The sequence below is a fragment of the Siniperca chuatsi genome, linkage group LG3 (assembly GCF_020085105.1).
Source record: "Siniperca chuatsi isolate FFG_IHB_CAS linkage group LG3, ASM2008510v1, whole genome shotgun sequence".
NCBI lineage: Eukaryota > Metazoa > Chordata > Actinopteri > Centrarchiformes > Sinipercidae > Siniperca > Siniperca chuatsi.
The window spans coordinates 18,552,587-18,569,274 of record NC_058044.1 but is presented as its reverse complement, the minus strand read 5'-3'; the positions used below and the strand labels follow the sequence as shown (position 1 = coordinate 18,569,274).

Below are 16,688 nucleotides of genomic sequence, written 5' to 3'. Positions count from 1 at the left end.
GTTTCGGAAAGTTACAGAAATGGTCAGACACAGCGTCCCCCCTCCCCAATCCAATGTCAGAAAGGTGTGGTGGGGGGTCTCCAAAGCTAGTCGACCATCAGACAAGCAGTTCTGATGAAGTATACTGGCCCCTTGAAGAATGGTGGAGGTAGAAAAAAACAACTCCACTATTTAATACTAATCAATACACTACTGAACATTACTCTGACCAAAATTGACCTCAGTTCAGTCCTGAGTTTCATGTATGTGTCTTGTTAAGGATTGTTGTATGATTAACAAAGATTTACAGATCACACTAAGAACATGTGGCTGACAAGTTTTTATAAAATGATTAACCTTCAGGTCCCCACACAGGGCTTTTTATACATGAAATATCACAGATTACAGTCTGATGTGAATAATACTACAATAATGTTTACAATGAAATTTTTAAAAAATCACATAGCAGGTAGGTATAGTTGAATTCTCACTAACGTCCACATCTGGTTTACCTGTATCAGTATGGCCATCAGCAACGCAAGTGCAACTACCCATTGGTACCATCAATCCTGAACATGACCCAATTAATGCATAAATGAATAATATTTACTGTTTCTTTTACTCTAATCACAAATATGTGTACAGTTTAACACCAAATCATAGTGGAACAAACAAAAACTTAATTTACTATCTGGGTTGAAACATTTCATGCCATGATAATAAATTGGTACATACATGGTGTGTGTTTTGCACCTGAATGCAACCATTATTATATTTAAATCAGCTTTTCTTATGAATGCTATTGAGGAGCAATAAACTACACTATGCGAAATTAAGCTCTGTTCCATCTTTGTGACGTTCAACATTTCAAATCCCAAATATTTGTAATTCTAACTACTAACATTTCCCTAAATCCTCAGAAATATTTTGAATATTGTATATTCTGTTATGATGTGTAATTTTTGCTGTAGGAAAATTCCACAAAAGCTGTAACAATGTCTTTAGCTCTCCATACTTCTGTGTGATATATGATGACAGGTGTCTCAAATGAAATTTCAAAATGACATTAACCACAGCAGCTGAGAAAGTTCTGGGTCATTAGTAGACATCACAGAAAAGGTACACACTGTCAGCACTGTCCTCTGATCACAAGAAAAATGGTAAATCTGAAAGACAGCTTGTCATAATTTTCCATCACATCACATCACATCACACCAGATGGTTCACAATGTGGCATCGCATATCTTGAGGTTTCCATCGCTGTCAGCGGGGCTGTCAGTAAAATGTGTGGCTTTTAATGTGGCCAGAAAGTTCACCATGTTGGTTTTGGATTGTCCAAACATCACATGCCTGTAGGCAGTCACACACATACAGGCACTCAAATTTATGCTGCTCCACATGTGCGCCAAAAACATAAAACACAGACAGAAATACACAGAACTCAAACATGTCAACCTCTACAAATCATACCTGCAGTCTTTGTCCACATCTGCAACAAAGATCTGACATAACTGGAGTTCATTGTAGTGCAGTTCTTGGATTCCCACATAAGATATTCATTAGTTTAACAGAACAAGGGATGCAACCAGATCAGTTGCCCTGCAAAGGAAACTTTTAAACAGTGGCGTAAGACAAGTTTATACATTTGTAATCCCTAGCCCTTCAATCCCTTCAAATCATCTTCGGGAGAAAAGATATTGAAACAATCCATCTATCCATTTTCAAGTTGCTTATCCTGGTCAGGGTCACAGCAGCAACAAGGGTGAGCAGAGCGGCCTAAACACCTCAGCAACTTCCCCCTGCTACTCAAAGGGGATCAACAAACATACCTACTGGGAGATGTAGTCTACCCAGCATATTTATTATATAATACATATTAATGATTGCTAGGATAGAGTGGCCCTGTTTCGCCTTCAGTCATGTTTTACTACACATATAGTCAAAGATATGATTGATGATGACAAAGTAAACCAACAAATCTGCCATTGCTTTGGTTAAGGTTAGAGAAAGATTGTGCTCGTGGTTAAAAAGAAACCAACTTTGATAGGTTGGTAGGAAACAGGATGCAAAAAGTGGTCTCTCATGTCAAACTCACACATTTTGTAAGCCTAACCATGACCGCCTCCCTCAGAGGTTTTGAGGTGCCATAACAATTTAATACTTTCGTCTTTGCTTCTGAGAGACAACAGTCTTGTGTGGCCACAAGAGCTCCTTGTCAGGTAAACAAATGACTAATGCTGTTGTTCTTCTGGTGAGGAGAATCTTTAGTAATAGTCATAGGCATAGTCAAAGTAGAAGACACAAACAGTTCTGATGTGGCATCAAGTGATACTGCAAACAGTGTTTCAACATTTAGTCCTAGACGGATGCAGCTGTTAGCTATTCAGTGTGGTATACAGCATAGATTGAATCTGCATGAAATGACTGTGATATGAACCATGAGCAATTTGCATCATTACATTGCTGAGTGAGAAGGACAATACTACCTAATGCATACTGCATGAACAAAAACATATTTGAATACATTATAAACAAACTGATGTTGACCTTTAGACAAACTTCTACTAACTCAGAAAATTAAACTGTAAAAAGAGCCACTTCACTAACAGATACCCAACACACGCTCTGAGGAAGGCTTGTTGATAGTTATCATGAGGAAGTGTCCATGTTGCAGACAGTAACAGGGATGTTGCCTCTGCTGCAGAGTCATGGTCTGTTGCACAGTGCGGCTCGGCTGGCTGATTTTCCCATAGTGCTCTTGCACAAACAATGGTAAACAAACATGCCTTTGTACTCTCTCTCTCTCTCTCTGTTTCTTGCTGGTTCCCTTTTTCATCCCCTTTTAGTTTTTCTTTGTTTCAACTTTCGCCATTATTACTCTCTACGGACATTCATCTCGATTCTCGCCTCTCTGCCTCACTTCCCTCCCATCTCAGTTCTTTAATCAGACCACGAAATGACTGCAGAGACTGGCAGAGCAATCTCCTCCTCACTGTTCATCTGAAGTGCTAATGTGGAAGGAGGGAAAAGAGGAGAAGAAGGATGATGGAAGTGGGAAAAGATGGAGAAATCAAAGGAAGGGAGACCAAGACAAGCAAGGGGAGAAAGGGAGAGGAAATGAGTGGATAGCAGCACGAGAACTAAAGCAATGAATGAAAAAGAATTCTAGAAAAAGATGAGAGAAGCACAAAGTACAAGCAAATTAGAAAGGGGTGCAGCATCGTACTGGGGAGTGATGGATAATAAATACAAGCAAGAGATGTGCTCTAAACAAGAGCATATATGAAACAGAGGATGGGGGACAAAATAGAGCAGAGCATAAAAAATAGAGATGAGGGTGACAAGATGAAGTGACATCGATGTTTTGTGCTTACGTATGACCTGAAAACCCTACCCTATGCAGCCGTAACACACACACACGCACACACACAAACAAAATAGTCTCCAACGATAACCCAGAGAGGATGCGTGTTCACTGAGAGGACAGAGATCAAACGAAACGAGCAGGAGAAGAAGAAAACACACAGGGAAAGAGACATTCTTTGACAGGAAAGCAGATTAGAGGCAGAGAGCTCAGATGATTCCTCTGACCTGCTAGAAACCCTGAGGAGAAAAATTTAACATCTCTCCATATGAGGACAAACGAGGTGTAAATTATTAATTATTTTTCTGCAGCATCTACAAATCTGGGCCACCACACAGTTTTCACATATTTTCAGCATCAGGTTCTATGAGGTTCCCTGCTGGTTTATGTATGTGTTAGTACTTAGACTTATAATTACCTTGCACTGAATGTGAGGGGATATTAGACTAAAATTTGAAAGTTCCAAAATGTTGTACACTGTTGTGCATTGATCAGCATTTTAAAAGGGCATAAAAGGTCATTTTAGATTTAATATAATCTAAAATTGCCACTATTTATAGAATTTAAATTTCATTTCAGCATCATAGTTTTAATTTCCCACTTTAGGATGAAACCATGTATTCTTTCTCTGGGGGAGTTTGTTTGTCAACTGTCTCTAAAGAGGTTAATTAAGTTTAATTGACCTGAGCATGTAAGAGAAATGAGTATTAGCAAGTACAGAATAATTATCTACCAGCATTATCACTACAGATCAAATGTTTAATTCTTTTTTAGTGGTGACAACTCTCTGGCAAGTGTTTGTTTCCAGATGATTAGGAGTGGCAACATTAAACAGGCTGGGTTATGTAAAGCTGCACTAAACAACAATTTTAAATTAATTAACAATGGTCAAATGACTATGTGTGAAGTGAACGGGCTCACTTATAGTGACAAACCCACAGATAATTATCACCCAATTGTGTAGTTCCCCCAGCTCTATGGAGCATAGGATCTTTCAGCCAATTCTTTTGATTTTACAGCTCACAACCTAATTACTGTTTTGATTCACTGTCACCGCTTGCATCCACCTCATTTTAAGCAGCAGGCAGCAACTGTTTTCAACGAAAAAGCTGTCATAAACCCACTGCACACTACCTGCCCAGCACCAAACAGCAGTTAAAGTTACAGCGTGTATACAGCTGCTTCAGTTGTCCATCTCACATATATAAAACATGGTTACAATAAATTGTTCACTCTGTCCTTTTAGAAAACAACTGTCACTCACATGTGAGTCCCAAAATGTTCTGAGGGATTCATATGGAGGAGCACATTGCAAGGAGGACAATATATCCGCAGACGGCTGCTGTAACTGTCATCAATGATGTTTGACTGATTTAAGCTCAAGTTATATAGATATTGTTCATTTTCTGTCTTTTGCTCCAGTCCATAAAATGTATCATTTACAGCCTTCACCCATCCTTTCTCCTATTGGTGGTGCTATCCTTGTCGTTTTTAATCTGGAGCTGAGCATCTAGGCCAAGACATCCCCACACAGACACACACAGGATGTAAGTATCCTCCCAGATGCTTAGTGCACCAGTTTAATCTGTCTGCATGACAAAATTCATTTCAGCACCTGCCTTGGCCATGCTGAGTCTTTCCCCTGCACTTACTAATACTTGTGTATGTGTGTGCGCGTCCAAGTGTGTGAACCCAAGCAGCAGGAGAGAGCAAGCTAATAAATCCTCTCCCACAATGTCTCTTGAAATAATGAGATATTTCTCACCTTTCCTCCCCCTCTTCTTTCACTCCCTCTCTCTTTCCTGTCTCTGACACACACACACACACACACACACACACACCTCTGCAGAGCTACCCCAGGGAGCTCTGGGATTCCTCCCTCTACTTGCTATGGCAACACAACTTTACTCCTGAACATTTTTCCCACAATTGGACACCCACTCAAATAACTGAGCCTCTACGGATCATAAATATCATTTAAAAAAATATGCAACATATCTTCATCCAACAAAAGAGAGAGAAGCCTCTCCAATGGGAAAATAAGATAAGGAGACATTTACAAAAGACCTCGAGTAGACTGAAGAGATGTTAATAAAGTGGTTGTAATCAGTGAGAAGGTTAAATAGCTGTTATTAGTTTCACGTTATCTCTATCCACCACAAGAGAAAAACTCAGGAAAATGAGATAAGCTCTGCATAGACCAAGACTGATAGATGGAACAGAGGAAGTACCTGGAGATTACACTGTATTTCTGTACTGGAAATCAACACTGTAGTATCGACTGCCTGCAGCTTCCAATGAGTCTAAATGCAGTGGCTGCTTTCTCTTGGCAGCAGTTTAGAGCTTAAGAGTATTTCACTCAAGGGAAACATTCAATAAAACATAAAAACAAGGTGAAAAGAAAAGATCCTTTATGATCCACAATATTTCAGTTGTAACAGCAGAGCTCTTCAACACATTTACTAGTCTCTGTAAATGACCATCTATGCTGCTCAGCAGGACAACAGATCAATTATGTATACAGACCGACCAAATTGCTCTCATATCAACAGCTGTAAGAAGAGCTACCATTACCTCAAACAACACTTAAAAAGTGTATCCAAAGTGTCTATGTGCTGTATATAAGAAACTAATCTAGCTATCCAATCTTTTTAATTTTAGCCTTTTGAAAAGATCTCTTGAACATTATCCTCACTGTCAGTATTGCCATTAGCTTTATCGTAATCAGAAACATCAGCATCCTATTCATCTTCATCACCATCAATTACTGTAAGTTAGAAGTGGATGATATAGATAAAATCCTCCATCACTGTATATGTAATCTTATATTGGAATATATTGTGTTAAGGTACTTTTTTAAAAATAAATCGGAAAAACTGGTTATAGATACATAACCAGACAGGAGTGTCTCTTTTTAGCAATTCCATCAAATTCAGTTCCTGACAAATTAAAGTGTTTCACTACATTAAAGCAAAAATCATATAAAAATCCAATATTGCCATAAAGTGGTTCTATTAATTGATTTGTAACAATGCCTATAAGGGCCTAATGAACCCAGAGATATTATAGGAATAGCTGCCATGGTATAAACGCTATGGCAAATTGATATTCATGGTATATATTGGCGTATCGCCCTAACGTATTGTCAGTCAGGCTGGCTATCAGTTTATGAACAAAATAAATGAAAATCAAATAAAAATAATTAATAATAACAGGTTTTACTACAGTTTAAAAAGTATTTTCAGGAGTTTCTCATTTGAATTATCATCTTTTTAACAGCTAGAGAAAAGTATGGAAAAAACACACACATCATTTATCCTCAGTCTGTCTCTACACTCCAAAAGTAAGTAAAATGCATATTTTCATTCTGGAGAATGGCTGGCTTGTTGTTTTCCTACAACATGCAATGCATTGTTCAAACAGACAACTAAACCCATACCTGCAACTGCAAATCACACCTACCTGTCATTGTGTGGAGAACAGTGAAAAGTATTCTTCCTCTTCTTAGAATATATGATTTTATGACTGCAACCAGAAAATCATTTATAAACCATGTTTGACAGGGAAGTCAAATGAAACAGCATTACCAAAAAAGAGAAGTGTTTTGTATTGCCCGTCAAAGACACAGTAGATAGTGACCGTATTGCATTTCACCAAGTGTGAATATTTTAAGAGCACTTCTCCATTGGTATAATGAAATGTTATACACTACCAATGGTAGTGAAAAGACTCTGTAACTTCCCTAAACCTGTGGAGTCAAGTTAAAAGACAAACAATCTAAAGCTAGAATACTGAAGCAAACTGTTATTTCTCAACTATGAAGCTAAGCTGACGTTTATTTGACTTTGTAGCTGTGCAAAGTTCTCATGTTATTAATGCTAGAGCGAGTGGTATTGTACAAAGTACCAAATTTCCCAAGAGATAGCCCCAGGACTTTATGAAATATGTCGCATGTAAAACCTAGGGATCTAGGTCTGTTGGAGTCAAACAAAAGATGTGAGACAATACTGTGTGGCAATAACACCAAATTACTACATCTATAAAAAACTTTCCATTTTAAAAACCTGATATATAAATTGGCAAATCAATTTAATTCTTGTGAAACTTTCCCAGTAGACAATAAAGTTAGGAAAATGTATGTATAACTATTTAATCATTTGACCAAGCATTCTTAAAAGCCAAAATACTACATTTAGAAGCACAAATCCAACATTTTATAGAAGTGTACCTAATCCAAGAACTCATCAGGGATGTTTGTACTAATAACTTATGTACAAGTAAGGGAGTGTGTAAGTGATCTTGATATACTACATATATATATATATATATATATCTTCTGCATGTGCACATCTGCAGCTGAACACTACCATCAGGTGGACACAATAGTGAAGTACAAGCTACACCTATTTGGAATTTACTGCAGCACTGTTGCTGTTGCTGTGACTCTCAACATGGCTGTTGCATTTTTGTACAATTGATCAAACTGCCCACAAGAAACAGTGTAACTGGTCTTATATTGAAGGCTATTGACTATGAGCATTTAGCACATTTTCTTCTACTTATTTTCATATTGATTACTGAAAACTATAATTTACTGTACCTGTGATATTAATTTACATATATCCAATATTGGCAAAGACATGAAAAATGAATCCAGATTATCGTCTTAATTTAGGTAATGATACATTTCAGTGAGTCAGCAAAATTGGGCACTAGGACACTTAATAAAGGATACATAAACGCACACACTACACACTTACAACTTACCCGAAAGTAACTCTTAGCTGTCTCATATGGCCCTGTGATGAACTGTGCTCCACTTTTCTTTTTTAGGATCCCAACATAACCTGCAAAGAAAAAGCATGCATGACTCATCTCACTCTGTTTGCATAGCAATCATTTCCTATTCAAGAAAGTAAAACCCTATGTGCTGTTAAACACACAATATATCTGTTGGTACAAACATCTGTACATTGTGTGTTTTGGTTGGGATAATGCACTGGCATACTTGTTTTTGTGGTGTTAAGTGATTTAATATGTTAGGTTTTCAATGTATGTTTTTAACCTGAATACCGCTGATTTTTATTTACTTTCAAAATGGCAAATTTAAAAGGGAAGAAAGTGAAAAATGTCACATTCATTAGCCAATATTTAACAAACTTGTCTAATTGTCTGTCAGCATTATACAGTAAGGCTTACAATTATTTTCTCCTAAAGAAAATTATACACTTGTTATAGCAAACTATATGCTTACATGAGCCACATGTTAAAATAACACTATACTGGTAAAGGCTACCAATAAAGTATAAATTAGCTTTGATTTTCAACATTACAATGTTCTGCAAATCTTTCAAAGGCCCCAACAACCAGACTCTCCCGTGTGGTTTAGAGAAGTAGCAAACCATTTCAAAAACAGTGGGTCAATACCAGGACAAAAACGCAAACACTCCCTGTGATAAAACTTGCAGTAGAGAGCAGATAAGTGGTGTAATTTATGAAACCAATTTATTATTAAAGAACCCAAATCTGTTGAGAGAAACACATGAAAACAGTTGTGAAGTTTCACCAAGGGGAGCGCTTACAGAGTTGATATGAGGTAAAAGATGTCAGACTTTCTTCCGCAAAATGCACAATATACTGACATATGGAACGTAAACTTTCCCTTAAACCTGCAATAACAGATTTTTCTGGCCACTTGAGGGCAGAGGGAACAAGCTGTGAACAAAACATTGACAAATCACCACCTTTAAAGGTGATATGGCAATCTTGTTAGCAATAGTTGCATTTTTACACATCCAGCAGTTACGGAGAAACATTATCATTCATTTGGAGTCCTGTTTCTGACCAGCTGATAAAGTGCAATATTCACTCTCTTTTTGGTTTCCACCAACTCCTGAGAGAAATATCTGGCTCTTTAGCTGCTAAATGCTCCACTGTGTTCACCAACTAGTCGCTAACTGTGTCTGTCTGCTGTTTGGTGCTGAGCAGGTAGTGTACCGTGGATTTTTATAGTTTTTTTTTACTCAAAACAGCTGCCTGCTGTGTCTGAAAATGACCCTATGAGAGCTGTGAGAGTGACCCAAAGCAGTAAAGTTGCGGACCAGACAGCTAAAAAATGAGCTGAAACTCATTATAAAGCTCAGTAAAACCGAGGGGAGCTGCAGATTCAGATGATAATTCTCTGTAGGTTCATCACTACCAGTGATTACACTGTTTTCACATTGTCATTTGATACATTGTTATTATAAACATGAGGCAGTTAAAAGTGATAGACTTCATGGGGTTTCATGATGATCTACAGTACTTTGGTGTAATAGAAGTCTAACGGACATCACATGCTGTGTAGCCCACAGATTTTGGAAAAAAAATCATTAACTGACACTTGAGTGTTAAATGAATATCTTATTATTAATGCCAGGTCAACTCAATCCTACTCAACAATGCAGAACTAGAAACTGTCCCTTCCTGTGTCCTGGTTGGCCTGGGTCCACTGTAGTGGATAAGCTGACCTGGTTTTACAAAGACTCTCAGTCTGGGCAGAATACAAAGAGAACAGGGCTGCCAAAGAGGAAAAATGATGAGTTGGCATGTATGCAACTTTATTCCACTTGGTTAAGCAGGGTAGCATTAGGGATTCACTAGAGACGGACTGACACCACATTACAGTAAAAGGTTGGTTCATCCCATTCAGAAAAAAACCAAAACATGCTTTCTCACGTACTTCTAGTGGTATCTAGCCATGCAGACCGTTTTGCCTTTGCCTTTATGTGCCCAGGTTTTTAGATATCTGAGTCTCATCCTCCACCCCAATACAGTAGGGGTGAATTGGAGGTTTGAATGTAATCATTTTCATTGATTGGTTTTACTCTGTCAAGCTGAATTGTCTTCACACCATTTATTACACTGTATAATTTTGTATAAAATGTGGAGGTTTGGTTCAGATTACAGACCATCCATACATGCATAAAGCCACTTTGGATAAAAGCACCAGCACAAGAGAACGTATTTAAACAACAATAAAGAACGACGTCAAAGCCGAAAATGTTCTGCTTGTTAGTATAGCAAAAGTACATTTTGATTAGTGTAGTACTTTGAGTTAATAAAAATAGAAATGTAGCCTATGCTAAGTTATTCCCAAAGCTACAGTAAAAATGAGCAAGACACTGTTAGTTACAGACTGACAGTGTGTCTCTCTAAACCAGCACAACATGTGCAACCCATAAACTATTAATTCTCTACACTGCAACTAGATTCTTTCATGATGTTTCTGATATAACCTGCTGGTAATGGTAATATGTGAGGGCACACACGTGTCCAAACAAAACACACACTACCAGAAACAGTCATTGCATACGCACATAAACACACACTCACACACAGAAAATGTATTCCCTCAGGTGCCATATTTGAGCTCATTCTAACCTTTCATGGTGAGGACACCACGACAGAAGTCTTTGAAGTTGATCCTCCCATGAGAGTCTGGGTCTAGACATTTGGCCAACTTCTTCACCTGTGGAAAAGTACGGAGAAAACATGAAGGCTATCAGAGCACACCAAACACATTTCTGGTAATGCACAGTAAAATTAATTATGGATGAGGTGATTTTGTTCCCTGTATCATTTAAAAAACATCTCTGTCTGTCTGTTTGAGGTCCTGCAGAGCAGAGTATTCATGATGCTAAAACTGCACATGCTAAAAAATTACCAATAACATACAGCACAATGGACACAAAAAGCACAACAACATTATACAAACATTTGAGCGATTATTTTGTTGAATGAAAAAGCGGTTTTGTAGAAAGAAAAAAAGGTGTACCACTAGCTTAACAGAACTGAGCCTTCGTTAGTGTTATTAGTTACATCTGTGCTGTTGTTGCTGCACCAACTCAAAATATGTACTGTGAAAAAAGGCTATTATCAGTACCGAAACCCAGGTACAGTATCTTATTGGTGTCAGTAAGCTATTGAAAAAAGTACCTATGATATCCAGCCCTATTGAAACAATCTTCAACATGTATTTGCATGTGTGTGAGTGTGTGTGTTAATGAAGGTCTGTGCCTGCCACTGCCACATTAACACCATTTGGTTTCCCAACAGAGGTGGCTGATAAGTACAAACCATTTATGAGTACATGACTCATCCTTACTTTCAATATTGCACCAATGCTCTTTACAGAGATGCACAGTGCTGTAAAGGGTTTCATATCACTAGCCATATTACAGTAAGTATGACAGTGATAGTTTGATTGTCATAATATTCATTCATTCAGATTCATGTCATATTGCATCTATCCTCTCTTTTTATTATTAATGCAACCAACACTCTATGGTTTTTTAAATGCAGAGCTACACTATGCATTCCATGCTGCATATTAACAACAATGTATGTCTGTCAAACAACAGACCACCAGAAACTCTTTGTTTTCAAAAAGTTGAAATAACACACATTTGAATTTTTCCTCCGCAACATCTACTATGCTTTGTCATGTAAAAAAAGGGTCACATAGGATGTTAAAATATTATAACCCTGTAGGATTATAACCTCAACAATAAATGTCTAAATGACAACAGTTTACTTCCTTTATCATCCTGAAAACAAGACAATGTTTACAGCCCCACTGAAGTCTGTGATGTTTATTACACGGCACAATGCTAAAGTGTTTGTTTGACCACACAACATACCATTATTGATGGTTTTGATATTCTTAGAGCCTTAGGAGTACTGAGGGTTAAGTTTGTCTAGATAATGACAGTAGAGGAAAGGCCATGGGGTTATTAAAGGCCATGGGGTTATTGAAATCAACATGGTTTATCACCTAGTGCCAAGCAAATTCATGGCAATTTGCCCATTAGATTAGGAGATATCAAATGTGCAAAGTTGAGATTTTGGCCTGATGGTGGTGCACAGATGTCCAAAATGGACAGGAATCATCCTCTGGGGCCCCATTACACTTTTTTTTAATATAAATGTTCTTTAATAAAAATGGAAACTTTGTCCTAACAATGACTAGACTAGATGAAAGTGCAAGAGGTTACCAAAATCATTAGAAAATAATATTCCTCTGGGAACCATGACACACAATACACAATAATTTATATGGACATTTGGCCAGTAGCTTTGTATTGCTAGTATTGTTCATTTAGACCAGCATTAATGGAAAAACAGACCTGCTCACAAACCAACAGACGGACGAAATGACATCCTTAGGCCCTCACTGAGGCACAACTGCTTACAATGAAAAACTGAATGAAAAATGATTATGTAAATAGAAGTCTGAACCAAGACTGCAGATAGTTTGCTAAAAGAATATAACATACCTCATGTGCAATATCACACATTTGTATAATGAAAGTGGCCAAAGCATGCCCAAGTACATGCACACCCTGACTCATGATCCTCCCACATTCACATCACTGAAGAGGGCTGCTGCCTTTAAGCACTCTGCACCACAGCTGAATAATGCATTATTCTCTTTGCAAGCTACCCACAGCCATTTCAATTTGAACAGCACTAATTTTAGCAAAGGTTTGTGACTAAAATTAAAACAACTTCAGGGTTTTCTCAGGTTAAAAAGAACAACTTAGGTTGAACCCTGATGCTTCAACTCTCAGAGGTAGAGAAAGTGCTACAATAACAGTCGACATAAGACATTAGAGAAATAGTGTGTAAGTATACATCGGAAGACTTTTCTCAGGAATTATTTTTATTTAAATGAGCACTGCCTGTTATTACAACATAAGGCACACACACACTCACATAGGTCATCGCACACCCAAGTAACCATTACCCTGGCAACTGGGTCACATGTATAGTACTGCTGTTTAAAGCATTTTGAGGTGTTTTGAATTGAGGTCACTGGAGGTATAGATCAATCAATCTATTTGGATCAAACCCAATTTTAACAGATTTGTATTTGTATGTATAAGTCAGCAGGTGCTGTTCAAGACTGTTGACAGCCTAGATTATTATTTCTGACTTGTCCTCTGTCTTTAAGGGCAAAATGAAGTGGGAAGAAAAGAGGTCAGAGGAGAAAGCTGTAGGATTATGTGAGTGTGTGCACGTTTGCATGTGACTGTACAACTGGGAGAGTGTCACCCACTGTGTACAATAGTAGGTCAGGTTGTCACAAAGCAGCCAGTGGGATTTGTTCATATAGGACAATGACATGAGAGGGCAACACTATGCAGTGGAACCAGGAAACTGCTTAATACGGTACATCAATTAAAAAATACATAAAACAGAGTAGGTGTAATGTGTATGTGTATGTTTGTTTATCTGTATAGAATCTTCACATGATCATCATAGAATAGATATTCTTTTGAGGGGTTTTTTTGTGTAAATTATTAATTACTTCCAAAAGAGTCTCAGTATTATACTTGGATCACAAAAACATAATAATACTATTTAAATAATGATTAAAAATAAATAAAAAGTTACGAATGGTAATGCACTGCACTATGAAGTGTAAAATGTATTGAATTACTGTATAGGAACATATATGTCCTTGAGCTACAAATTGCTTTTTCCCAGGTCAGTGACAAGCTTCCCCCAGGAGCTAATCAATGCCTCCGCAATGTTCCTGCTGATGAGCAACACAACACTGGGGACCCTGACATGCAGTGAGACACAGAGAGGCACACGCACTGATGAAAAACATCTAAAATACAACCAATAATATCCCTTGTTCATCACAAAATAAGCTCTTTGGGTCAAATAGGTTGCAGAAGATGCCACAGCATTTTCCCACTTTGTTTTGGAGTCTTTCATAATGGACTATGCTTCAAAAAGAAAATATCCACAACGAGATAAAACAGCATCCTGATCAAGGCTTATTGGAAAAACTGAAAGGAAAATTACATGTCTTTTTAAGCTTACATTACCCAATAATGGCATACAGTAGTGTAGTGTTTGTTTCTAAGCTTCATAGTCATTCACCTACGAATATTAATAGGAACAGCCCAATACAACCACAGTTTGGCCACAGAGGTCATTTGCTTGAGATACAGCAGCTTTCTCAAGAGCCTCTCAGCAAGAGAGGAGAGTCTGTCCTAGGTTTTTACCAACAACATTCTCACGCAGGGATCTGAGGGAAGCAAAATGTATGTAGGAATCAATAAACCCTCTTTGGATTTCCTTCTTACTCTAAAATACACTCATACACTAACCATTTTCTAAACTGCTGATCCTCTTCAGGGTTGCAAGAGGCTGAAGCTGTCTCAGCACAGAATGGGCATGGTACACCCACCCTGAACAGGTGACCTGTCTAAAGTTTAAACGCACTGACTTATTTGTTAGGGGTATACTCTTTATAGCTCGACACATAAACAAACAAACACTTTTGATAGGGATCCCTTAAATGTGGTTATTAAAGAATTGTCACCAAGATACATATTAAGCAGGATATTTTACAGTTGAAAACTTGTCAGCACTCTCTTGTAGACAAACTACTGTATGTCACACTATGTCACATTGTAAATTACTTCAAACATATAATTTCTTGTTACTTATATATTACATATTTCGGCATAAGCTAATATGAGCCAATATATCAGTGTGGCCGATTTAGCAGTCTATAGCTCTACTTCTCTATGTCTATATTGAGTTACAGCCCTCTGCTGGGCCAATTTGCACTATTCATATCTCAATTTGCTCATTAGTCATTATGTTCTTGCTCCTCTGGTTTATATGTAAGCTTCATCTCCATCTATTATTGGATTTTGTCTAATCAAAGCGACAATGTTTTTCATCTGACTTACCATATCCGTTCAGAAATGTAATGTCTCTGATATTATGCACTTGCAATTAAAATGTAAGAAAAATAAGTGAATAGCATTGACAGTGTTCCCAGTGAACATTAAAGCTACTTTCCAGCTCCAATAGAACTTAACAATTATCTTATTCAACACACAACTTTCAGGTCAGAGAGGTAAAGGAGCATAAGGCTGTTTTTCTGAACTGTCATACCTATTCCCACTGTTACCACTGCATTGCTAAGGAACAAAAATGTCTTTCTGCTTTGGCTGCAACCTGGAAAACTTTAATTAGGAACCTCCTCTGCAACAGTAGCTATGCTATGCACCCCAGGTCCAGCTGAGCTCTTCCCAATTAGCCTCTCATGTGCCAAAAAATAAAAGTGGAACTTCGTGTAAGCTTTTCATCACATAGCAAAGTTAAGTAAGTTATATCTTTTCAAGAAACAAGATACAATAAGTTAGTCTATTAAGTTTAAGAAATAATGAGGGCGTGTGGCAAAGGCTAGAGTTATTGCCTATAGCACCTTACTTCACTATAATGTTACCTATGGTTTAGGGGGGAAAACGACAGACAAAGCATAAATGAAAAAAATACAAATTAGGCCTACTGAAGGTCCCATGTTCTCACCTGTTCTGCTTGTCCAAACTGAGAACCCAACTGCACCAAGTGTGCAGGGCGGATAAAACCGTCTGAGTCCTCGTCACACACGTCAAACACCTCTTTGAGTTTCCTCACAAATGTCAGCAGATGCTCCGGCTCAGGAATAAAGTCTCCATCCATCTTTTTATTGCTTTCTTCTTCTTCTTTCGTGGTGTTTAACCCCGACTAAAAGCACGATGGCACCACGTTGTTTGGAAACTGGCTCAAGAGCTCGTGGATGCTGGTGCAGCGCGCGAGAGGAGGAGTGATGCTGGTGGACAGAGGACAAGTCCCAACCCGGAAGCAAAGGGGAGCACAGCATTGCTTTCCATTACCAGTAATGTATATAAGTCCACTTTTCCTTCACCTCCCAGGTAGTTTGTCATCACTTTTTTAGTGTCTGTAGAGTAGGTAATTGCCATAGCAACCAATTTTGCTTGCAATTTGTTACATTGAGCTCAGGATGGACAAAAGTCTACAGTATATTATATTACATTACAGGCTACACCCTTCCATGCCATTGCAACAAATCTTAGCACAATAACCTAATCTCAAGAAAAGGTCAGTTAACAGATTTAGAAAAGTGTAGAAAGTGGTGTGTGAATAAAAACTGAGAGGCAGTCTTCATCCAGAGGCCATGATACAAACAAGACCAAGAGTCCAGAGCATGCTAGCAGCTCTATGAGCTCTTTGGCTTTAAACTAAATGCTAACATCAGCATGCTGCAGTAACATGCTCAAAATGACAACGCTAATGTTAAGTAGGTATAATGTTGACCTGATTCACATTCTTAATTTAGTGTCTTAGCATGCTAACATTTGATAATTAGCAATAAACTCAAAGTACTGAGCTGAGACTGATGGGAATGTCATTTTTTTTGTTGCAAGTATTCAGTCATAAGCAACATGCAACAAAAATTTTTGACCTGTTGGTGGCACTAGAGGAAAAGTTG

At 37.9% G+C, this 16,688-nt stretch overlaps 1 protein-coding gene across 3 annotated transcripts in view; it reads right to left on the bottom strand.

Moving 5' to 3' along the window:
- rab11fip4b (RAB11 family interacting protein 4 (class II) b) overlaps positions 1 to 15,973 on the bottom strand; it is a 61,268-nt gene extending 45,295 nt beyond the window's left edge. Inside the window, exons 1-3 of one of the 3 annotated variants that reach the window (XM_044188994.1) lie at positions 15,725 to 15,973; positions 10,766 to 10,853; positions 8,111 to 8,190 (exon numbers count right to left, since the gene is read on the bottom strand). In XM_044188994.1, coding sequence (XP_044044929.1) covers positions 8,111 to 8,190; positions 10,766 to 10,853; positions 15,725 to 15,877 — 321 coding nt within the window. In that variant the 5' untranslated portion in view covers positions 15,878 to 15,973. Of the gene's footprint in view, positions 1 to 6,805; positions 6,930 to 8,110; positions 8,191 to 10,765; positions 10,854 to 15,724 lie in introns of those variants that run through there. The other 2 variants (XM_044188995.1, XM_044188999.1) reach the window with 2 other exon arrangements.
- Between the last annotated feature and the right edge of the window lie 715 nt (positions 15,974 to 16,688).